Here is a 20,451-nt window from a genome sequence, read left to right as displayed (position 1 = left end):
GGGCCGGGAGCGGAATCCCGACGGCGTCGCTCCATGCTCCCCCGCGGCGCCCCCGGTCCGAAGCGCGCCCGGGACCGGGGCCGAGGCCGTCGTTCTCCTCTGGGAGCAGTCGTTTCCCGCTCCGAGCTCTTGGGCTCAAAGCACTGAACGAAACCAGCAGCGGCTCGGGGCTGAGAGGTTCCCGAGAGTATTGAGTGGCTTAATATCGCGCTGGAGGAGCTGGGGGGCAGCGCCACATGTCACAGGCCCCTGTGTCACACAGCTCACTGGCCCTGGAGGAATGCAGTTGTAGCTGGGGACACTGGGGCAAGACGTCAGGAGGATCCACGGAGCATCACCGCATCCCCGGTGCTGAAGCGGGGATGGGAGACTCAACCAGGTGATCAGCCCCAATCCCGCGGGGATTTACAGCCTTGGGGACAGGGATGCACCGAGCAGGACAGTGGCACGGAAGGGGCCAGCAGCTGTTTCTTTCTGGCTGCTCCCCTGTGGATACCGTCAGGCCGCCGGGAAGCACCATCATTCCACAGCGGTGCAGGGCTGGCAGTGATGGCCAGGAAGGAGAGCCTGGAGCGATGAGCGCCTTCCGCAGGGGCTGCTGAGGGAGGTCTCGGCTCCCTCTGCATTCCCACTTGGAGACGGTAAAAAGAAGCATCCAGCCGTGCCCAGCCAGATCGAGGGCTGGGATGTTTCGGGGACAGCAGCAGGAAAGGGGGACCGTGGTATTCTGGCTGGACCCTGGGCTCTGCACTGCAGGGTGCTGAGCCGGGTCCTGTTGTGGGGGGGAGGGCAGATGGAGTCCGCAGGAGGAGGATGAGGCTCACGGAAGGGGCGGCTGGTGAACAAAAGGCCGATGTTTGCTTTTCCTCCACCCTGCAAACCGGTGGGTAAACAAGGTGCAGAAATGGTTGAGTTCCCTTGAGATAACAAAGAGCGCTGGAGCTGGGCGAGCTCTGAGGCCAGTGCCTGTGGGGCACGGAGGGGAGCAGAGTGCTGGGAGCTGCCTGACTGCGGACTGGCAGGGCTGGGGACGGAGCCGGTGGAGCCGGCAGTGTGCTACCACCTGCTGGAAGCCGGGAAGGAGAGAGTCCTTCTATGGGAAGGGGCTTGTGCCAGGACGCTCTGGAAAACCAAACCAAGGAGTATTTGTTGCTGGCACATTTGAGACAGGTGGAGAGACCATTGGTCGTTGAGATCCCCAAGGTCCTGGGAGAACAAGGAGGCCACATCCCTCTTCAGTCGCTCCTCTGTGGCTTCCAAACCTTCCCAAAATAGCTCAGCCTCCCCATCATCACAGGCTGAAGAAGCAGCAGCCCTACAACCCAGCTGTGGGGGTCACAGAGCCACCTGCGCCCACGAGCACCACACCCCACCCTCAACCAAAGTGGTTAAACCCCTAAAACAAACCCCCTCCTAGCCCTTCATTCCTTCAGGGCAGCACCCCCGGGTCTGCTGGGCCAGGCAGTGCCAGCAGCAGCCAGTGAACCACATGGGCTTGTTCTCCAGCAGCAAAAGAAGAGAGCTGGGACCCTCACTGCCTTTTCCTGCCCTTCTATTGAGGGAACAGTGCAATTATCTTTGCAGATGCATCACCATATGACAAAAAATAGTAGCTGAGATAGAAGCGCCACGTCCCCGCAGAATCCAACTATCAATGGAAAATTACGCATTCATTACTGGGCTTTATTTAGGGGCTTATTTTATTCATTGGCTCAGCCAAAACTGGCCAGCATGGCTGCCTTGTCTGGTGAGGGCTGTTCCCTCAGCAAGGGGCTGAGGGTGCTGGGGTGAGCCTGCTCCCCAAGGTGGGTGCCTGTGGCAGCACCAGGCACACAGGGCAGAGCCAGGACAGGCCACCAGCTGCTGGGAGTGGTGCTGGACCCACCAGGTGGCTGCTGCCCACCTGGAGCACAGGACCTGCAGTGAGGCCCACCCAAGACTCTTGCTCCACTGGCTGCCACATTAACCAGTGGGTGACAGCTTGGCTCTGTGCCACTTGGAGCTGGCCTGGCCATGGCAGGAGGCCCAGAGGTGGGCAGCCACGTGCTGCCCCAGGCAGAGGCAGGAGGGGAGCCAGCAGGGCAGGGAGCCACCAGCTGCAAGGAGGAGAATGCGGTGCAGGACCAGCCTGGGGTGCCAAAGCCCACTCCGAAGCCAGGGGGACAGTGGGTGATCCACGGGGGACAGGGTGACCCAGGGGGGTAGAGAGAGATGTGACTGGACAGGACAGGTCAGCCAAGGTGGGACCAGGCAGGCACTGGTGGTGATGAAGACCTGTCCCAGCACCATGCCCGGGGCTGGCACGAACCACCTGAGTGCCTTGCTCATTTCCAGGTTTGGTTACAAATGCATTCCAAACCATGAACTCGCACTGAGCACCAGGTACAGGGGGGAAGGGGCTGTGTGTGACATAAAAACCTGCCAAAGCCCCAAGCAGCCAGGGGGTCTTCATGGACCATGGCATATCTCTGCTCCCCAGCAGCCCCAGACCTCCAAGGCAGTGCCAGCAGCTCAGCCCTGCTTCCAGGGGATGTTTGTGTCTGGCCCCACAGGTAGAGCCAAGCCGGAGGCTACAATGATTCCCACCAGCCCTCGTCCCAGTGCTGGGACAAGCAGGGGCAGCCCTGCCAAAGATGGGTTAAGGCTCCGTTCCTCCTGCTGAGGCTGCCCACCAGTTCCCACCCTGACAGTGTTTCGCCTGCACACGTGGAATTAAATGTCTCTTTGTCTGGCTGGGCAAGGGGCTCCGTGTGGCTGATGGAGGTAGGCAGCAGCCGGGGGGGACTCACAGGGCCAGGGACTGCAAGACCCCTCTGGGGAGGAAGATGGGGAGCCTGACCCCAGACTGCAGAGGCCAGGCACAACCGGGGGAGGGCAGCACAGAGGGACTGCAGCTTTGCCCCAGGGCTTGGGCGAGTCCAGTGCCAGGGGAGCAGATCAGGGAGGTATCCCCGGCGTCACTGCTTCCTCTGTACAACCTGGCGGAGGTGCAGCTCGCTCTCCGCTGCCACAATGGGCTGCTCGTTCTGCCGGTGGTGGCTGATGAGGTGGCTGATGCTCTCAAACAGCACATCCTTGGTCCTTACCTGGGGTTGGGGCACAGCGGTCCTGAACTCAGGAGACCTGCCTTGCACTCAGCATCCCCTTGCAACCCCTGTGCCTGACCACACCTGCAGTCCGTGTTCCACACCACCCACCCCATGCCCTGCCCCTACCCCGGTCCCAGTCACCCACCCTGGGCCCTGCCCTCACCCCCGTGCCCTGCCCTCACCACTCCCTCAGGGTCCACCAGCAGAAGATGCTTGGGCTGCCCGCTGTGCATGCCGGTCAGGACGTACTGCCCCGGGTTGGTGAGACTGTCCCGCACCAGGAAGTCCCCGTCCATCTGCAGGAGCCTCTCAGCATCCCGTCGGCTCATCTTCCCGTGGTACCAGGGCTCCCTCCGAAGCTGCTCCTCCGTGGGGGCAATGGGGGCCTTCCGTGTGGGGGGGCTCGGCCACTGGTCCTCGATGGGGGGGCTGGTGCCACCCCCTGCAAGGCACTCATGGAGCTTCAGGGCATCCTCGAAAGGCCCTGCAGGAGCCAGGGGGTGCAGGGTGTCACCCCTGGGGCACAAGGCAAGGCTAGAGTGTGGTGAGGACAGGCCCTGGCTCACAGCCCCCCAGTGCTGTGCAGGGCACTGCTCTGGACTCGGCCAGTGCCAGCACCTCTAGGGCTGTGGCAGGTGGGCTGGGCAGCTGACAGTACAGCTCAGCCTCCAGCACCAGCCTCCATGGCTTACTCATGTCAAAGAGGTCCTTTCTGGGGCTCTCCTCTGTCACTCCGTGAGCCGCTGCCTCCGGCTCCCAGGCGTCCAGGCTCTGCGTGTTCACGTACATGTGCTCCTCGTAGTCCCGTGGCCCCAGGGAATGGCCATCCGCCTGCAGGTACCCGTCGCAGGGCTGGCCTGGGAGGATGGGCATCACTGCTGGCCAGGACTGGGTAGAGCCATGGGGACCCCCCCGACTTATGGCTTTCCCCCCAGCAGTACCCACCCTGGTTCTCCAGGTCCCAGGGTGGCCCCGGCTGGCCGTTAGGGTCTCGCCTGGCTGCAAACCCGCCCTGGGAAAGGAGACAGTGAGGGGGTTGGGGAGACCCTGACTGGGACCCCCACAGCGGGGCCAGCAGTGGCCCTGGGGGCTCACCTGGTTGGAGGGGACAGAGCTGGAGGGCTGAGTGTGGACGTGACCCAGGACTGTGCCGTGACGGAGCCGGGAGTCAATCAGCCCCCCCAGTGGGGGCTCCTTCCCTGGGATGCTGTTGTAGTAGTCGTGCTCGGCCACCTCCTCGTCCTCCCCCCAGGCAGACTCCTCAGCACCCAGTGCCCTGCAGGAGGGACGGTGAGCTGGGGACACTGCCTGGTTCAGACCCTCCCCACATCCAGCAGCGACAGGGGCTCCCAGAGCCACCTCCAGCCAGGGGATGTACCCAGAACAGGGGCTGTAGCAGGGCCCCTCGTCCCCCATACCTGTCTGGGGGTATCACCACCTTGGGGGGGCTGTGCAGGTACTGCTTGAAGCGCAGCTCAAAGGCCTGTCCCACTGTGCTGATGACGCTCTGTGCCAGCCCCTCACAGCACTCCAGGATGTGGCAGGCTGCAGACAGACAGGCTTGAGTGGTTCCCCCACACTCCTATTGCCCCTCTGGGCCCCCCTGAGCCCCTCTTCATGCTCCCCACAAGGGATCTCCTTCTCCAGCCTTCACCCCCCAATGCATCCCTCCTCCTCCACAAAGCTCCCGGGTGTGGGGGCCAGAGTCACCTCTCTGGTTGATGGGGTCCTTGGCAACGTAGGCGACATAGTCCGTGGTGTCCTGGGGGCACAGAGGGAGCTCAGGGCCCATGTCCTGCTGCTGCATGGGGAGTGGGGCTGGGGGCGCTGGGGAGAGGGGACATTTCGGCCCCAGCCCCACATCCTGACCCAGGGCCAGGGTGCCCTGCACTTGGCTCAGCCATGGGACAGGCAGCCCCTGTCCCCACCACCCTGGGGGCTGCAGCCAGGGGAGTGCTGAGGTATGTGTGCCTCACCAGGTCCCCACCGGAGGCGAAGGAGATGGACTGCATGTGGTGGTTAGCGATGATCTGTGTGGGCGACATGGCCCGGGGGGGCATTAGCACAGGGGCCACCAGCCCCCAGCTCACAGGCTGGGAGGCAGCAGGACCATGTGCCCAGGAACACTGTCACCTGGCGTGTGGTGGGGATCATGAGGTTCAGCCCATCAACGGAGATGTTGACAGCGATGCTCATGCCAGCAAAGCGCAGGTTGCTCTTGCCCAGGATGGAGAACAGGGCTTTGTTAGGAGCCTGATAGGGGAGAAGACAGTGGGGGTGATGCAGCCCATCAGGACCAGGCTTCCTGGGGTGAATGAGAAAAAGAGGGGTGCCCCAAGAGACCCCAGACCCACACACTGGGCAGGCACCCTCAGTGCCCTCTCCACAGCCTCAGCTTGCCCCAGGGAGGGACAAGTTGAGTGGAAACTTACCTTCTTCTTCCAGATGCCCTTCACACCTGGCACCGCCTCATACAGTCTGTTGATGGCTTCCCTGCAGTGGACAGCCCCCGGTCTGGTCACTGCTCCAGACCCCTGGCTCTTCCCAGCTGCCTCCCCCCACACGCACGGCTCTGTGGGCTCTGGAGGCTTGACCCCCACAGCCTCAGGTGCTGCAGCCTCCTGGCAGTGCTGCCCCACGTCACGGCCTGCAGTACGTAATCCTGGCAGGGGCCACCTCCCTTCTCCTCTTTCCACCCATTGATCTATGGCAGTGCCCTTCGTCTGTGTCCCTGCATGCAGGGTGGGTCCTGTGGGGCAGGGCTCCCCCAGACCCACATCTGTCTCTCCACAGGGCCCTGGGGAGGGGGAGCACCCAGGCCCACCGGGGGCTTTGGGTGGCACTGGGGGATGGGAGAGTGGGACTGTGGGGCCGTACCTGGTGACCTGTGTCCGGGTGTTGAAGTCGAGGGACCTCATGGAGCGCAGCACTTCAATGCACCCCATGTACTGCGGGGGGTGCATGGTCAGAGCAGCCCAGGGCAGGCAGTGGAGAGGAGAGAGACTGGGTGTCAGTGAGAAGGGCTCCTTCCACACCAGCTCCAGGGCTCACAGAGCAGCCTTTCATCCCCCGCCCCAAAATGCCCCATCACATGCCCAGACCCCACGCTGAGACCCCACAAACTCATCTGTGTGCTACGGCTTGTGATGCCTCGTAGGGGTTCACTGTGGCAGGGTCCCGAGGCAGGTTGCCCGGCCCGGGAAGCCCCCGGCCCCCGGCCCCCAGCCCCATCCCGGGACCTGCGTGTGTCAGGGGCGGCTGCCTCGGGGCAGCCACGGGTAGGACTCGATCGGGGCTCTGCCCGCAGCCGTCAGGAGGAGCGGCCGGACCCGCCGAGCCCCGCACACGCGCGGGGCCGGGGTCTCCGCGCCTTCCCGCGCCGCCGGGCTCCGGCGGGACTTACCCGGACGATGTAGGAGACGCCGGGCCCCAGCACCCGCTCGTCGGGGTGCAGCCAGCCCTGCGCCGGTTTGCGGATGAAGCTGCCCTTGCGACTCCATTCGTCCCCGTCGGGCCGGGCCCCCGCGGCCGCCACCGCCCCCCGCGCCCTCCCCGCCGCCCCCCGGGCCCGCCCGCCGGCCGGCAGCGCGCAGGGCGCGGCGCAGAGCGGATCGCAGGCGCCCAGGACGGCGGCCAGCCCCGAGGGGGGCCCCGCCGGGGCGGGGGGGTCCCGGGCGGCGCCGGTAGGGCCGCGGCCGAGGAAGCCGCCGGAGCCGGGGAACTTCCACTGCGGCATCCGCGGCAGCAGCGCGCAGAAGGTGGTGCCGTGCTCGGGCTCCTCGCCCGCCGCGGGGCAAGGCCCGGGGGCCGGCGACGGCATGGGGACGGTCAGCGGCTCGTCGCGGAAGCGGTCATACTTGGGCTCTGGGAGCATGCCCGGGGCCGCGCGCCGCTCCGCTCCGCCGCTCCGCTCCGCTCCGCCGCCGCGCCGGCTCCCGCCCCCCGCCCGCTCCCCCGGGGCCGCGCCGCGCTGATGTCATGGTGTGAGCGCTCCGCCGCCCGCCCGGCCCCGCATCCCCCGCCCCCGCTCCCCCCGCCGCGCTGGACCCGCGGCCGCCAGAGCATCCCCGTCCCTCCCAGCATCCCCGCCCACCCGAGCATCCCCCAGGCCCACAGCTCCACCCCACGCCTGAGCTGGCCCCGCAAACACGACCCGTGGGGCCGGAGCCACCCACGCTCTGCCCTCCATCCTGCTCCAAACCCGCTGTCCGTGGCCGAGCACAGGCTGTTGCCCACTTGCGCTTTGCATTAGCTGGAGGGAAACGGGCAAGCAGCGCCCGGCGCTGCCTTTATCCACAGCGGGGGCGTTTTCTGCTCTTTCCACCTCTGCATTCCCGAAAAGCGCTGCAAGAGCCCAGGGCTGGCCGGGGGGAGGAGTGGTTTGGCCAGGCTTCACTGCACAACCAGGCTGCCCTATTTCTGTGCCTCCCAGCCCACTGGTCTCATTCGCTCTGATTTCATCTGCCTCCAAAGCCGGAACTGGCTCCCATTTGTTTATATCTGTCTGGAGGGCTCAGGTAGTAAAAAGCACAATCATTTTCTTGCCTTTCTGTCTGTAACTGCAGCAAGCAGGGAAAAAACCCCAAAACCCTTAAAGGGACTTTCTGACCTCAGTGGAGCCACTCGCCCTTCTTCTTGCCCTGGGGCTGTGGCGTTTTTCAAGCAGTTAAGGGGCCCCGAGGTTGGCTGGGTCTAGAAGTGAGAGGGGGCCCGGAGTAGATGCCGCTGCGGCCGCTCCCCCCGGCGCCCCCCTCCCAGCCCCGCACAGACCGGCACAAACAAAACCGGAGCCTCCCCGGGGACAGGCCATGCCCTGGCGATGCGGTCGCCTTTGTCTCTCCTCCTCACTGTCTCCTGCTCCCTGGAAGGTGATGGGGTGAGAGCCAGTAATTGCTCTAAGTGGGATCAATAAATCAAGGTAATAGAATTGCATCTGCTGTTGCCATTTTGGGAACCACTTCCCTGCTCTCCGTTCCCTCCTTGGTTTTAAGGTGCTGCAGAGCACTGGAACAAGTCGGGCTCCTCTGTGCTCTCGCAGCAGCTCCAGCAGGGCCCAGGAGGGGACTCAGGTCCCTGCCCAGCCCTGGTGCTCTGGGTGCACGTTCCCGGGGGCTGGGGGTCAAGCCGAGGGAAGGCACCGTGTCCCTGTGGAGGTTACGGGCGTTTTACCCGATGCCAAGTGCAGAGCACTCTGGGGACCGCGGGCACCCCGTGGCGTGGGGACAGCACAGCTGGGCACAGCACAGCAGCCCTGAGGAGATGGAGCCGCTCCCGGGAGGGAAGTCGGGGGATTACTCTCATCTCACTTGCAGCCAGGCTCAGGCTCTAGAATTCCCTCCACCTCAAGGGCTTTGCCCCGGCTGCTTTTAATCCCTATTTAAAGTAAAACCTCGATGGACAAAGGCTGGATCGCAGCCTCCGGCCCTCCGCGGGTGTGTGACAGCCCCGCAGCCTCTCGCTGCCCCATGGTGAGACATCTCCAGGCTCCCCCGGTGGCCCCCCGACCACAGCCGGGTGCGTCCGCTGCCCGGGGCGATCACCTGAGCGGGGGTGGGGGCGAGCAGAGGGGCCCTGGCGCGCATAAAACTGGTCTAAACTCTGCCCAGTCAACCTTGTCCGACCCGCACGAGGGAACGAGCACCACGCGCTCTCCGGATTAACGGGATCGCTCGCTCCCCGAGCCCGGGCGGTACCGGGGCGGGAGCTGCTCCCCCGCCACCGCCCCGGAACCGGCTGCCCCTGCTCAGCTCCCGCGGCACCGGGGCCAGGGGACGGGACGGGGCCGTCCCGGGGGGCGCTCGGCTGTCACCACCCCCGGGATGCCGGTGGGAAGAACGGAGCCGCCAGCCCGGCACCGAGCGGGGCCGCGGGGGCGCAGCGACGGTCCTTCCGCCGCCTCCGGTACCGCCAGCCCCGGGGCAGCGGCGTGTCCCCGCTCGATCCGCCCGGCCCGGGCCAGGCGTCGATAACGCGGGGACGGGGCCTCGGCCGCTCTCGCCAGCCTCCCGAAGGCGCCCCGAGCACCGGATCGCTAACAGTGCCCCCGCCATTCCCGGTGCCCCCGCGGCCGTGGAGGACCGGGACCCGGACCGGGACCGGGACCGGGACCGGGACCGTCCGTGACGTCACGGCCTCACCCAGGACAGCGGGAAAGGCCCGCCCTCCACCCCTCTCATCCAATCACAGACCAGCGCGGCCGATAAGGAAAGGGCGAAGCAGCCAATGGAGCGCGAGAATTGGCGCCCCGGAAGTGCTGGTTTCCGGGCCGGGGGCGGGGCCTGCGCACGGACCCGCCCCCCCGCCCGCAGCCCCGGGGGCCCGGCGCTCCCCGCCCGGTGCCGGTGCCGGTGCCGGTCCAGTTCCGGCTCCGGGCCCGGGCTCAGCCCGGCTCGGCCCGGCCCGCCGCAGGGAGGATGGGGCAGCCGCGGCGGCCGGCGATCGGCTGCGGCCCGGCGGCGCCATGACCGGCGAGAAGAAGAAGAAGAAGCGGCTCAACCGCAGCGTCCTGCTGGCCAAGAAGATCGTGATCCGGGACGGGGCCGGCGTGAGCGCGGGGCCGGGGGGCGGAGGGGCCCGGGGCGAGGGGACCCTCCTGCTGCCCCCCCTCCGGGTGCCCGAGCCGGGGTCCCGCCCCAGTGGGCCTGGGGGGTTTCCCGGCCTCGGTGATGCCGAGCGGGGGGGGGGGGGGCTTTGTGCCGCGTCCCCGGTGCGCTCCCGTTCCAGTGCGGGCCAGGAATCCCCCCCCGTGGTGCTGGGGTGGGTTCGAGCAGCCTGAGCTGTCTGCGGGAGGTGGTTTGGGGGGTCTGTGAACAGAAACAGCGTTTCAGCAGGACTGTGTCTCTCGCTGTCAGACCCCTGTGTGAGCTCTCTGAGATGCTCCTTCCGGGGAGGACGTGGCCGCTGAAAGGTTTTTGACTTAAGGTGCTCTGTTTTGCAGCGACAGGGGATTGGGGACCCCAGCGTGTACCACGCTGTGGTGGTGATTTTCCTGGAGTTCTTTGCCTGGGGGCTGCTGACCACACCGATGCTGACGGTGAGCACCACGTCTCCTTGGGACAGCACTGCCTTGGGAGCTCTCCTGGGGCTCCTGAGGTCTCAGCACATGCCTTTCCATGGGGAACTGTGGAAAAGGAGTCTTTGGTTGTGCAGGAACATTTAGACACAGTATTAGCCTGGCAATATAAAATGTGAATCGAACCTACAGACAGCACAAAGAGAATTACAGAGAGGTGATGTGGTGATGTGAAGTAAAACCAGAGGGGACTCGGGTGGGGTATGGATGGATTAAGGCACATATCAGGCTCTCTTAGCCTCACCCAAACATGCTGGAACAATTTATAGACCTGGAAAGTGTTAAGGACAGTGATTGCCTGTGCTGGAGAGGGCAGCCAGAGCTCCTCACATAGAGGCATGGTTTGTAGGGTATTTCCCCTTTTCCCTGGATTGTTCCCTTCCAGGCCTCTTGGCTGTCAGGTGCTTAAGGAAATTTTGCCACAGTTGCCAGCTCTGACTTTTGCCTTTAGGTTTTGGTTTCTTTTCCCCCAGGTGTTACACCAGACTTTTCCTCAGCACACATTCCTGATGAATGGCCTGATTCATGGAGTCAAGGTAAGGAATGTTCCTTCCAGGCTTTCCTTTAAATATGCCATCACTGCAAGAAGGGACAAGCCATTATTATCCATGTAATTTGCTGATGTCAACCAATATTTGTCAGCTCAATGTTCATATTTCAATTTGGGGGCTCTGGCAAATCTGATGCAAAAGGAAGGACACAGACACGGGGCAGCTTGTGCAGCTGGTTTTGCTGAATGGTAATGACAATGTGCTGCTTGTCAGCCTGGAGCTGGAGCTACAACAGCTCAGTGTTTCAGCTGGAAATATTTTCATCAGCATGAGATCAGCCCTTGTGCTCATCTTCTGGAGCGTAACAGAATGACAAATCAGTGACATCTGAACTTATCAGTAATAGAAGCTGAAGCCCAGCGGCCTCAGCGGCTCCCCCAGACAGGAGATGGGAGTGTGCCATGGCACAGGGAGAGGGAATGGTGAGCTTGCACTAGACCAGCATTCCCAGGGCAGGGTTGGAGGCAATGATAGGGAACAGACCATAGTCATGTGTTCTGACTGGGGAATCGGGCAAAACAAACTGTTCTTGGCAGTCTTTGGCAAGAGGATCTTGGAAAAGAGCCCCAGAGGGGCTGGGCACTCCCATTGGCACTGAAGGGCTCTGCCCTCCCTGCCTCGGGTCTGAGAGATGTGGAAAGGCCTTAAGCACAATTTTATTTGTGCTTAATGGTTCTGGCTTCTCATTGTGTCTGTTCTGTCTCCACCTACAAGAGAAAGCTTTCCCCAGAACTGCAGCAGGTGCTGCCGTGGTGGAACTGTGCCAGCAGTTTCCAGGTCTGGCAGGGCTGCCCTGGTGCCCACAGCCACAGGCAGAGCTGTGCAGAGAGCAGGAGGGAGTGGGAGTGCTCAGCAGGGCCTTGCTGGTCAAGGATTTATTTTTCCCTCTCTTGAAGGACGTGAGCAGTTTAACAAACTGCTCTGTTGTGACAGCATTGCTGCTTGCAGCAATCAGGAATGGGCTGCCTCCTCCTGTCTAAAGCTCTCACTGTCAAGAGACAGAGTCTGACTGAGGGGTTTCTCTGTCCCCCTTTCTGTCTGTCTGTCTGTCCCAGGGTCTGCTCTCCTTCCTAAGTGCTCCGCTGATTGGTGCTCTCTCTGATGTCTGGGGCAGGAAATCCTTCCTCCTCCTCACCGTCTTCTTCACGTGTGCACCAATTCCCCTGATGAAGATCAGCCCGTGGTGAGTTCACCCTTGGTACAGCCCAGGGTTCTGAGGAGGGGAGGAAGCACGAAGCCAAACGATGGTGCTTGTTTTACGATGAGATGGAAGAGTCTGTCTGGTGGAGGAGGATGCTCAGCCTAGAGACTGACTTGTCTGGTTCTGTGGGAGGGTTCAGCTGGGAGTAGAGGGTCTGTCCTCTCCTGGTGCTTGTTCCTCTGATCAGTGCATTATTGTTATTAGGGAAAATAAGTGATAAAACTCCAGGGACCCCAGACTGAGGCTCCATATTCCTGAGTGTACCAGAGTGTTCTGGTGCACCAGAGCAAGATGGACAGAAGAATAAGGGAGAGACTCTGCTTCAGCAGCTGTGCACTGTGGTGTGGTTGCTCTCTAACTCTGCCTTGGGCACTGCCTCTTTCAGGTGGTACTTTGCTGTCATTTCCATGTCTGGGGTGTTTGCTGTCACCTTTTCTGTGATTTTTGCCTACGTTGCCGATATCACGCAGGAGCATGAGCGCAGCACGGCATATGGCTTGGTAAGGAGCTCAGGCACTGGGTTGTCTCTTGAAAGAAATATTTGGGGGTTTGCAGGTAGGAGAGGTATAAAGTTAGGGTGGGAAATTTATTGACTAAATGTGTAGTCTCCCTGTCCTTCTACTTGGGATTTAGCTCAGAGGGAAAGGCTGATCTCTCCAGAGTCCGAATGCTGTGGTGTAGTTTGGCCTGTAAACCAGCCTGGCCTGTGAGCTTTTCCACATCAGGAAAGCAGGAGCTGTGATGCTCTGTGGGATCCTGCCTTTCCTGTAGCTTTACTGGCAGGACCATATGGGAATTGCTAGGACAGTTTTGATTTCCCTTTGCTAGAACTTAGCCCAGATTGCACCAAGAGAACCTGTCATCTGTGTACAGGCTTCCCTGTGAGTCTCTGTTCACCTCCATTATCTTCATCACAGTGGCAGAAGGAGTTCCCCTGGGTCACTGGGGAGGAGGAAATGGGCTCTAGGAAGAAGAGGCTGTAGGAATGTTTTATCCTTCCAGGTGTCAGCCACGTTTGCTGCCAGTCTGGTCACCAGCCCGGCCATCGGCGCATACCTGTCCCAAGCCTACGGTGATACCTTGGTGGTTGTGCTGGCCTCAGGTGTTGCTTTGCTGGATATTGGCTTCATCCTGCTGGCTGTACCAGAGTCACTGCCAGAAGAAATGCGCCCAGTCTCTTGGGGAGCCCCAATTTCTTGGGAACAAGCCGACCCATTTGCTGTGAGTGATGCCGCTGTAATGCTTAATGTCTGCTTTAGTTCTGCTGGTTTTTAAGATGGTGACTTAAGCTCTTGGTTTGGCTGTCTCTGTACCTGGAGATTATTCAACGATATCAACTCAATTTTAAAAGCATTCTTTCTCGTTGCCCACCCCCTTCCCTGCAGTCCCTGCGGAAGGTGGGTCAGGACTCCACCGTGCTGCTCATCTGTATCACCGTCTTTCTCTCCTACCTTCCCGAAGCCGGCCAGTACTCCAGCTTCTTCCTGTACCTGCGACAGGTCAGTCTCTGGGGAGGGGGTAAAGCTCTGGGTGCAGGAAATCCTGGCCTACAAATACTGTCAGAGTTGCATGTCCCAAGGTGGCTCATTTCGGCCAATAGCTCAGTAAAGTTGAAGTTGTAAGAAACAGTGACTTGTTCCAGCTTTCCTGAAAAATGTGTGGGCCTGATGACTGCTCTGTAGGCATTGCCAGGGGCAAGGTCTGGTTTGGCTCCTTGCTGGTGTCTGCCTGGCCATCCTGGCCATGCCACCTTCAGGCACCTTCAGTGATTTAAAGCTGATTCTTCATCCAGAGGAAAATCTTCCCTTTGGTTCCTGTGGCAGCCCAGAGGCAGTGGCTGGTTAATGTGCAGGGCCCTGAGAAGTGACATCAGTAAGCATAGGTGACATCTATGGAGTGGTTCTTGTCATCTGATACAAATCTCCTGCCTGAAAAGTCCCTCTTTGGTGTTTTCACAGGTCATTGGCTTTTCCTCAGAGACTGTAGCAGCCTTTATCGGTGTAGTTGGAATTCTCTCTATACTGGCTCAGGTGAGAAGCAATTTCTGTCTTGGCTTGAGCAGTCCACTACAGAAATGTCCAAAATTTGTGATTTTGGGGCTGATGAGTAGTCAGAGGTCCTGTGGCCACACAGACTTTTGACTCATAGAAAATCTTGAGTTAGAAGGCACCCACAAGGATCATCAGGGTCTTTCAGGTTCCCGTCCTCTTGTCTCCTAGTGTGGTCATCTTTCTTTTCCCCTGCTTTGAAAACACGTGGTTTTTCTTTCCAGACAGTTGTGTTGGGAATTCTCATGCGTTCCATAGGAAATAAAAACACCATCCTCCTGGGACTAGGCTTCCAGATCCTGCAGCTTGCCTGGTATGGCTTTGGATCACAGCCTTGGTGAGGGTTTGCTCATGTTTCTCTCCCTCCGCGGTGGCTCCGCAGCCACTCCTGCCTGTGGCGCCGGGTGAGGCTGTGCCTGGGCCTCACGGCTGCCTCCTCCCCAGGATGATGTGGGCAGCAGGAGCTGTGGCTGCCATGTCCAGCATCACCTTCCCAGCCATCAGTGCCATGGTGTCGAGGAACGCGGACCCCGACCAGCAGGGTGAGTGCTCAGGGGCCCATCCCTGCAGGTGCCGAGCTGGCACACGGGTGGGCTCTTGGCCATGGTGGTGGAGGGGTGGTTAGCAGCATCTGTGCCAGCTGTGGAGTGTTGCTATACTCCCAGCAGTATTGACAGTTTTATCTTTGACTATGGCTGGTGCATTGCAAGGGAACTCCCAAGTTATGCATGTGGGTGTTCGGTGTTAACTCTCCGAGGCAGAGGAGACTGCTGCGTTTTGCCAGCCTCACAGTTTGGCCCTGAGTCCTCAGACTTGGTTGCCTTAAATTCCAGTTCATTGGAAATTGTTGCCTGATGTGCCTGTGCTCATTTCAGTCTGCAAAGCAGCAAGCCCAGCATTACTGGTTTTTGTAAAACCTGACACTGAGCGAAGCCGCTCACGTGCAGACCTCCTCCCCCTGCGGAGTGTGCATCAGCCCGGACACAGTGATTGATCCTGTCTCCAAATGTGTAAGCATCCTTGAATAAAACAAATTTCTTTGGAAAGCTGGAGGCATATCCTCCCTTCCTCACTGTCCCCAGGTGTGGTGCAGGGGATGATCACTGGAATTCGGGGTCTGTGCAATGGCCTGGGGCCGGCGCTCTATGGCTTTGTCTTCTATCTCTTCCACGTGGAGTTGAATGAAATGGCTGAGGTGGAAACTTTGGGCAAGGCCTCCAAACCCAACATGGCCAACCCTACGGATGAGGTACCCGTTCAGCTTATTTGCCTGTCAGCTTACCCGTTTGCCAGGCCGCGTCTGCTCTCGTGTCTGAATCCTTCCTGTGTCTCTCCCTGCAGAGCAGCATCATCCCTGGGCCACCCTTCCTGTTCGGGGCGTGCTCTGTGCTGCTGTCGCTGCTGGTGGCCCTGTTCATCCCGGAACACAACCTGGTGCTGAGGTCGGGCGGCCACAAGAAGCACAGTACGGGGGCCCAGGCCCACCCCCACAGCCCCCCGGCCGGGGGGTCGGATGGCAAAGAGCCCCTGCTGGAGGACAGCAGCGTGTGAGGTGGGACAGCGGGACCTGCCTCAGGCTCAGCTCCAAGGATGGACTCGGCAGGAGTTCGGGGTGGGGGAGAGGAGCCGAGGTAACAGACTGTGCTGCTGACAGCTGCTGAGGAGGGACGGGCTTTCCCTTCAAGCCAAATACACACAGCTGGTGCAGAAATGGAATTGTATCACCTGGTGTTGATGGAGAGGGGAGATGCAGAACTGCTCCATGTGGAAGGATAGTTCTGGAAAGCAAACCTGCCCTTGCGCGTGAACCCCGTGCCGTGCCCTGCCCAACCCTCCACTCACAGAGGATGGAGCCGGCGTGTCCGTGTTTGTGGGAGCTCACTGGGCTGCCTCCCAGAATAAAACATGGCATCTGCTCTGTGCCCCGTCCCTGACACAGCTGATTCCTGCCCCCGGCAGCCCCCGGGGCGGGCGGGGCACCCCCTGTGTGTGTGTGGAGCACAGGGGTGGAGCTTCCTCACTGCCCGAGGACCTGAGGAATTTACCCATTCTGCCCCAAGTGAAACTTAGACCAAAAAAAAAATAAATCTTCTGATTTAATGTTCTGATGAAGAGGATAAAAATTAAGAAGTCGAGTTGCAGCTCACACAAGGGAGAATGGGCAGGTGAGAGAAGGGCAACTACATGAATTACAAATGCTTGAATGGCCACAATGGCCATAGTTCTGTTTGGTTTTCCTCTTTTTGTCATGTTGAGGTGACATTTGCCTGTCACTGCCTCCACAGGCAGTAGATAGAAGGATTTTTCAGAAATCTTTGTATGGAGCTGTGAGTGTTGTTTAGGAGATACAGTTCTCTGGGAGGTCAGAGAAACAATTAAACTGTGCCAAGCACTTTGGAGAATGTGGTTTCCTGGGAGAGAGGTCAGAGAAATGGTTGTTTGCCTTGAGCACTTGTATAAAGCATGGTTTGTCCTGGGGCTCCTGCCATCTAATGTTAAACCCAGAGAATGCTTGGAGCTGGTTTATTCTCAGCCTGGGAGATCCTAATGGTGAGGATTGTGTTGATTTGGACTTACAATTTGGAATTCCGTGTGGCATTTCTGAGCCTGCTGTGAAGGCTTTTGTTTATAAACCAGTGAAATTGCAACCTTTGCTGCAGGCTGGGCTTTGCTCAGAAAGAGCAGGAGGTGCTTGAAGTGTTGTGAAAGAAGCTGAGGCAACCAGGGAAAGTGTGGTTGTTTATAGAGATGTGACAGAGGGCAGGAAACGATTGTTCTCATTTAAGTAAATCACAAGTAGTGGCACTGAGCAGTTCTGGGAAGTAACGACCAAACTGGAGACACTTTGGGAATCTGTTGTTAAGGGAATTGAGGCTGCAGTGGCCACACCAGTCCTGCCTCAGAGTGGGGCCAGTGCAGCCATGGCCATTCTCTGGACAGGGTCCTCTCTCTGTGGGTTTGGGACAGGTAACCCAGGGAAGAGCAACCAAAAAGGAGGGTGTGTTGGCCCTTCACGTCGTGGTTCTTTGCCGACAGGTCATCACTGCAGCTACTGCAAATGCAGTTTGCTCTGGATTTAATGGTAAACACTGCCTGGACGACCCTGCTGCTGACCCCAGCTGGCACACACAGGGCAGTGCTGCCCATCCCCACTCTGCCTGGGAGCATCCTCTGACTGCTCTGGAGCCTGTTGGGGCTGGTCAGTGTTGGCTCTGGGCACAGCAAGGGTGGCAACTTCATGTGGGTCCCTTATGTGCCTGTCAGACACTGACAGCCAGGACCAGCTGCCTGCCCAGCCTGGGTAACTGGTAACACGGTGTCAGTTTACCAGTCTTCTGGACCAGTTGGTTATTGAAGGTGGATGTTTAAGTGAAAGGATTGACAGTTTGTTTTGCATGGATCTGGCCTGGTACCAGATCCTGTGCTCATAACTGGGAGCAGCCTGTTCTGCGAGCAGAGCGGACAGGGAGGGATGCTGAGGTGGGTCTGGCTGCAGGGCTGGGGAGCAGAGCCAGCAGGAACTTCAGTGACCTGCCGTGACTCCACTTTTCCCAAGCTCCTTGTGGCGACACTCCCAATTCCCAGATGTTGCTGGGATGGTCAGTATTTGTGAGTGCATAGCAAGCTTTTTTTCTGAAGGAAATCCGGTCACTTGCACTTCCAGGCAGCAGTTCCCCCCTCCGTGTTCCTCACAAAAATGCCTTTTTTAGACAGGACTTTTACCAAGTCCTGGTGATCTGTTGATTTACACTTGATTAAAGTGAGCTAAAAGTGGGTTTTTCCCTCACATACAGATGAAGTAAAACACAGAATTGTTACCTTGCTCACACAGAGGCACTTGAAGCTTCACGGGTACGATAGAGCGGCACGTTGCAAAAAGACGAGCATAATTTATATGATATAAAGTATATAGAGATATATTTTTAAAAAGTCCCTTCCCTTATTCCACAGTTTATTGAAACTGATGCGTTTCTTGATCCTGTTCCCTCTCACCACCACTGCTGCCTGCGGCTTCTCAGCCTCTCCTTCCCTCAGACTGCAGAACCGTCCGTGACCTTCCCTCTCCAGTCCTGTCCCTCATGACACGACCCCCGAGCTTCTGGCGATGCCGAGGTGCCCTGGCTTGTGTGCCACGGGCCTGGAGTGTTTTGATGCCTTTTTCAGCCTTCAAGCTCGGGGTCAGGTGCTGCCTCAGGTGATACCAGGTGAGGGGCTGCAGCCTGGCTGGTGAGCAGCTCTGCTGCCACCAGGGTACAGCACTGGGAACCAGTGGGGGAACAGCTCTGGGAACCAGTGGGGGAACAGCACCGGGCAGCTGGAGGTGGGGGGTGCAGCACCAGGCAGCAGTGGGAACCGGTGGAAAAGTGGCTTGTGCCGGCCTGTGGATTCCTTCCCACCCTCCTGGGGTCCCTCTCATCTGGTTCAGTGGGGCCTTGGTCCAGTGCCTCCCCTCCCCTCGGCGCAGGGGTCCCCGCACTGTTCTGCCTTTATGTGACAGAGCAGGAGCTGGGCCAAGTGGTGCCAGAGCTGAAGTTCCCGGAGCCAAATGAAGAATGTCTCATTCTGAAGGGCCGGTACTTCCACAGCATCCCACGTGGAGTCTGGAAAGGCTGTGTGGAGCATTCAACTAGTTTTGCCAATTTTTTTTACTTTATATGAAAACGCAACTTTTTAAAAAGAGTCTTTTCTTAAAATCCCCTTGATCTGCTGTGCAGTGTCTGAGCCTGGCTGTTTAACATCAGAATTCCCAGGATTTGTCTGCAGGGACTTACATTTCAGGATGGTAACAGCAATGCCCAAACACAAGGCAAAGATCAGCTTGATTGCCCGTCTGCAGTCCCGGCATTGACGGCCACAGGTCAAGTGAGTTGCCACTGATCTTGTTGCATTAAAAACCTGAGTTACACCATTGTTTTCTCTTCTGCCATTAATTTTGCAAAGTAGTAACATTTTACTTCCCCGTTTTTATTCTTTCTCTGCACTCAAATGGCTGCTGACAGCTGTGGTATCTTTTAAGTGTGGGCATGGGCTGAGTCCCACCTCTGCTCTCTCACAGTTCCCCATCGCGTGCGTTCATGTGTCTCTTTTTTAAGCTAACGATAAAATGTATTTATTTCGGTTCAGGTTGTGTTTGGAACTGGCTAATCTCTCCCTCTGATGGATTATTTATTAAACTGCTGCTTTCCTGTTGTGTTGAAGGTCTCTGTCCTGATTCCTTCCCTCACTGGCAGTACCAGGCAGCTCCTGCCCAGCCCTTGGCCTGACCTTTGTGAGTGGTGTGAAGATCTGGGGCTGGTTTGGGTCACCTGGGTTGGGGCTGCCAGCCCCTTCCCTAGCCTGAGATGGGGAGCAGGTCCCTGGCTCCCACCTGCCCCACTGGAGACTCCTCCTGGACTGGTTTTTAGCAGCCCCCACTCTATTGTTTAAACTTCCAGCCAGGTTTAATTTAGATCTTATCTGACTCCCATAAACACTTTTTGTGGTGGCTGAGGATGGTCCTGACTGAACAATTTAATCACAAGAAGTGTAAACACATCTGAGTCAGCTCTGGGATGGGGGCTAGTGCTTGATGGCTGATATCCTGGAAACATGAGCCATTAACACAGCCTGTTGCTTCTGTATTTATTTCCTCTGGACTAGACTAGCTTTTATTTTATTGTTTTCATCTTTATTTGAGAGAGAACCGTTAGCTTTTCTCACTTGGCATCACTGAAGAACAAAGGGCATGTGTTGCAGTACAGGACTGTGGCCACCCTTCCCCCCATCGGCGTGGTGGTCCCTGGGGCAGAGGCAAAGCCTGGACCCTTCTGGTGCCAGTGGTCACAGCCTGGGGCTACACCCCGGCCTGAGGGGCTCGGAGGTATCCTGTCCTGGAACCAGCCCTTGTCCCTCAGTGGTTTGTGTCTCCACACTGAACTGTTTTGCTTCCTGAGCAATGGCTCTGGACCGAGTGCTGCCCGGCACAAGGCCCCACTCCTGCCCTGTGGGAGGAAGCACAATTGGCTTCCAGGAAAGGTGTTGAGGCTTCTGAGTCTCTTCATTCCTTCAAATCGTTCCCTTCATTCCTTCAAAGGTTTCCTGTCCTGGGCGTGCTCCTTTCACCCTGTGCACGCAACCTCTTGCTCTCTCTCGGCTGTGCCTGGGGCACCAGGAGCTCCTGTGCACCTCTGGGCCAGAGGAGGGTCTGAGTCCATTAGAGGAGAGGGCGGTGGAGTGGGGGCTGCAGTGGGTCACTGCTCAGGGGCTCGGTGAGCGAGGGCTGCCCTGGGGGCTCTGCTGTGTCACTCTGAGCTGGGCCAAGTCCCCTGCCCTCCCTCTGGCTCGATGGCTGAGCCATTGGAACTGGCCCTCGTGGAGCTGGAGGTTTATCATGTTTCCATAACTGCAGTTATGGAGTTGTGTTGCCCCCCTGTGCGGGTGGCTGGGGCAGCTCCAGGCACTTGCGAGCCCCAAACCTGAGGAAGTGCAGCACAAGGTGCTGGGCTTTCTG

General features: G+C 59.1%; 2 protein-coding genes across 6 annotated transcripts; one reads left to right on the top strand and one right to left on the bottom strand.

Moving 5' to 3' along the window:
* Positions 1 to 1,662: 1,662 nt before the first annotated feature.
* Positions 1,663 to 7,018, bottom strand: SHC2 (SHC adaptor protein 2). 3 transcript variants are annotated; one of them, XM_064637257.1, is made up of 12 exons: positions 6,493 to 7,011; positions 5,967 to 6,037; positions 5,522 to 5,582; positions 5,223 to 5,342; positions 5,066 to 5,119; positions 4,800 to 4,851; positions 4,508 to 4,634; positions 4,185 to 4,365; positions 4,035 to 4,101; positions 3,782 to 3,946; positions 3,272 to 3,573; positions 1,663 to 3,086 (listed from the first exon to the last, which is right to left on the bottom strand). In XM_064637257.1, exons 1-12 carry the CDS (start codon positions 6,961 to 6,963, stop codon positions 2,958 to 2,960), a joined length of 1,800 nt encoding a protein of 599 aa, XP_064493327.1. In that variant the 5' UTR covers positions 6,964 to 7,011; the 3' UTR covers positions 1,663 to 2,957. The 3 variants fall into 3 exon arrangements, with proteins under 3 accessions (XP_064493327.1, XP_064493328.1, XP_064493330.1); XM_064637258.1 differs by having other exon boundaries at positions 2,997 to 3,086; positions 3,339 to 3,573; positions 6,493 to 7,016; XM_064637260.1 differs by lacking the exon at positions 1,663 to 3,086 and having other exon boundaries at positions 3,429 to 3,605; positions 6,493 to 7,018.
* Positions 7,019 to 9,384: 2,366 nt separating this feature from the next.
* Positions 9,385 to 19,159, top strand: LOC135403330 (hippocampus abundant transcript 1 protein-like). 3 transcript variants are annotated; one of them, XM_064637261.1, is made up of 12 exons: positions 9,386 to 9,633; positions 10,027 to 10,122; positions 10,635 to 10,697; positions 11,768 to 11,895; positions 12,299 to 12,413; positions 12,916 to 13,134; positions 13,299 to 13,412; positions 13,872 to 13,943; positions 14,186 to 14,298; positions 14,406 to 14,503; positions 15,044 to 15,210; positions 15,303 to 19,159. In XM_064637261.1, the coding sequence occupies exons 1-12, from the start codon at positions 9,550 to 9,552 to the stop codon at positions 15,510 to 15,512; spliced, it is 1,479 nt and encodes a 492-aa protein (XP_064493331.1). In that variant the 5' UTR covers positions 9,386 to 9,549; the 3' UTR covers positions 15,513 to 19,159. The 3 variants fall into 3 exon arrangements, with proteins under 3 accessions (XP_064493332.1, XP_064493331.1, XP_064493333.1); XM_064637263.1 differs by having other exon boundaries at positions 9,387 to 9,633; positions 10,613 to 10,697; XM_064637262.1 differs by lacking the exon at positions 15,044 to 15,210 and having other exon boundaries at positions 9,385 to 9,633.
* The last annotated feature ends 1,292 nt before the right edge of the window (positions 19,160 to 20,451 follow it).

This window comes from Pseudopipra pipra, chromosome 27 (assembly GCF_036250125.1).
Source record: "Pseudopipra pipra isolate bDixPip1 chromosome 27, bDixPip1.hap1, whole genome shotgun sequence".
NCBI classification, from domain to species: Eukaryota; Metazoa; Chordata; class Aves; order Passeriformes; family Pipridae; genus Pseudopipra; species Pseudopipra pipra.
The sequence above is the reverse complement of the archived record's forward strand: the minus strand, read 5'-3'. Positions and strand labels throughout refer to the sequence as shown.